General features: G+C 34.4%; 1 protein-coding gene across 7 annotated transcripts in view; it reads right to left on the reverse strand.

Moving 5' to 3' along the window:
* Positions 1–754: 754 nt before the first annotated feature.
* Positions 755–2,494, reverse strand: part of LOC119589165 (inositol polyphosphate 5-phosphatase E-like) — a 12,156-nt gene continuing 10,416 nt past the window's right edge. For all 7 annotated transcript variants that reach the window (XM_037937754.1, XM_037937752.1, XM_037937755.1 and 4 more), the window contains 4 exons: positions 2,304–2,462; positions 1,993–2,126; positions 1,601–1,716; positions 755–1,375 (listed from right to left, as the gene is read on the reverse strand). In XM_037937754.1, the coding sequence (XP_037793682.1) occupies positions 1,267–1,375; positions 1,601–1,716; positions 1,993–2,126; positions 2,304–2,462 (518 nt within the window). In that variant the 3' untranslated portion in view covers positions 755–1,266. The remainder of the gene's footprint in view (positions 1,376–1,600; positions 1,717–1,992; positions 2,127–2,303; positions 2,463–2,494) is intronic.

Below are 2,494 nucleotides of genomic sequence, written 5' to 3' on the forward strand. Positions count from 1 at the left end.
TTCTGCAAAGAAAGCTATAAACAGATGTTTTGGATATAAATTTTGCATTTTCTTTCAGAGTGGGAAAAATAAAGTATAGTAAAATTGAATGAAGAGGTAGAACATTTTTCAATATACTGGGTGGCAACTACCATGATGACATGAATAGATGTTAAATAATAACAAGCAAATCATGGACCTTAGATTATTCAAATATTTTGATTTAAAGGCTTTGTTGCTCAATACCTGAATGTTCACTAGCTAATGTATGTAAAAAAAAGACACTGCATCATGACCCTTTTCACCACCATTAAAGCCTTCTAACATTACATATAACAAATGTAAATGATAAATAAGTTCTTCATTCACTTTACCTATACAACAATGCTTCAATCATCACAGATGAGTTCAATGAAGTGACTTTCCACATTAAAGAGGATATGTGACCTGATGTGAATTTGTCCCTTCTGTTGACCTTATCAACCAGTGTTTTACCTGTTTTCCTTCTTTTTAAGAATTTGTCCCTTGCTTTTATGGACGGTAAGTCTTGATAAAGTTTTAAAGATAAAATATATCCAATCCAATTTGCAGGTCTTTCACATACAAGTTTTATCACAAACCATACCACATGATAACCTGTTCTAAATGTCTATGAACACATTTCATTTCACAAATTGTGCTAAAACAGGCACATCAACCCTCCTTCCAAATAAGACATGACTACTGTACATATGAAAAATATTTTTTGGTTCACCAAAGACAAGAAAACAAGTCACTCTAAGTAGGTTTATATATCACAATAGGAAGTGATGGCAAGATTCAATAACTATACAACAGTCTTTCATGAAAATATTACATATGAAAATATCAGCTGAGATTCAAAAAACAGATCTGTTGACCTTTCTTATTCTACCTTAACAATCACTGATTAAATGCACTCAAAATATTCTCATGACATCCTTGAACATTAAGGAGATTCTAATTTGGCACAGAGATATGTGACAATTAAATTTCTTTATATTTTCCTACTTTTCCAGATCAATTAAAAAGAAAAAATATAACATCTGTCTAAACTAGCTCTTGCATTTGCACCATAATGTATGCTTCTTAAAGCACCATGACTTTTTCAGTAATAAAGACATAACAAAATCATTATTATTGCACAACAATTTATTCTAACAAAAAGCAGATTGCATTTTTCATTGCTTGGAGGTAAATGCATCTTGACAGATTTACTGCCATGTTCTACACAAACACCATCCTTATTTTCTGTCTCAGGATGCTTCCTCACTGAACAGGACAATTTTTCAGAGAAGGCTGGTAGAGGAACCTCCTCCTGCGCCTCAGTGCCTCGAGATACACATCCCTGTTGAACATCCCAGCAGCCAATGGCACACTGAAAATACAACCAGTGTAAGAACCAGCACATCAACAGAAGAACACAGTTCCTATTGAACACTGATTCCTTCATTAAAATATGTACTACATAACTACCAAGGTCTAACTGAGATACCAGGTAGCAAAATAGTAAATTTCTCTTCCTATGATTAATTGTTATTGAAAAGTGTGAAATAAATGTTCTTAATTAAAATGAATAAAATAAAATATATGATAGACATACTCATCCTTTCCAGGTCTAATTTTGCATTCATATACCCCTGACACTGGCTTATGATCTGATGTCCTAAAAAGAGGACAATAATTGTAGCTGGAACATGTGATAGCACCACGTCCACTCTGAAAAGAGGAAGAGAAATTATTTGCTTTCACTGCTGATGGTAAAAGAAAAGAAAAAGAAGTGAATCATCATAATGAATCCTTATCTACATGAAATTAAAAATACTCTATATATGAGTGACATGACAACACCAAAACCAGAACCATATACTTAAGTAAATACTAGCAGAAAAGGTCTGGCATCTAATTAACCTGTTATGAAGCATAGGCTACACTATACAGGTGAAGATCACAATATATAGCAAAAAGTTGAACCATATATTAAGCCACCTTTACCTTGAAGAGAATTCTGTCAGTGTATGAAGGAACACGTTGTTTAGAAGAGCTGTCATAATGATCAGTACCAGGGTCATATTTGAATGTTGGTGGAAAAGATATTGTTCCTTCCTTAAATTCTGTGAATGCTTCACCTGAAAACACACAAAAAGCACATGAAAAGAAAAAAAAGGAAAAAGAACAGAGCATATTCAAATTGAAATTGGCAATTCTGCACTAGTGGCAGGAAGGGAAACATGTCATGTGAAGGGAATAATGTCACGTTATGAGTCATCAATTATAGCTACAAATATCGTAAACTCTTTTCTTACCCTTTTGTTGTGCCTGGGAAAGCTGATCCCACTGTAACAGATGCTCATACGCTTCACGACCAGGCTGCTTCAGTCTTTCAAACACATGGTCTCGACTGACTGCCAGACGGAAGTTAAGGTCACCGAGCCAGAAGACACAATCGTAACGATGGGTGACATCTGGAAGAAGACCAGCAGGATGTGATTGAAAA

The sequence above is a fragment of the Penaeus monodon genome, chromosome 25, assembly GCF_015228065.2.
Source record: "Penaeus monodon isolate SGIC_2016 chromosome 25, NSTDA_Pmon_1, whole genome shotgun sequence".
Lineage (NCBI taxonomy): Eukaryota > Metazoa > Arthropoda > Malacostraca > Decapoda > Penaeidae > Penaeus > Penaeus monodon.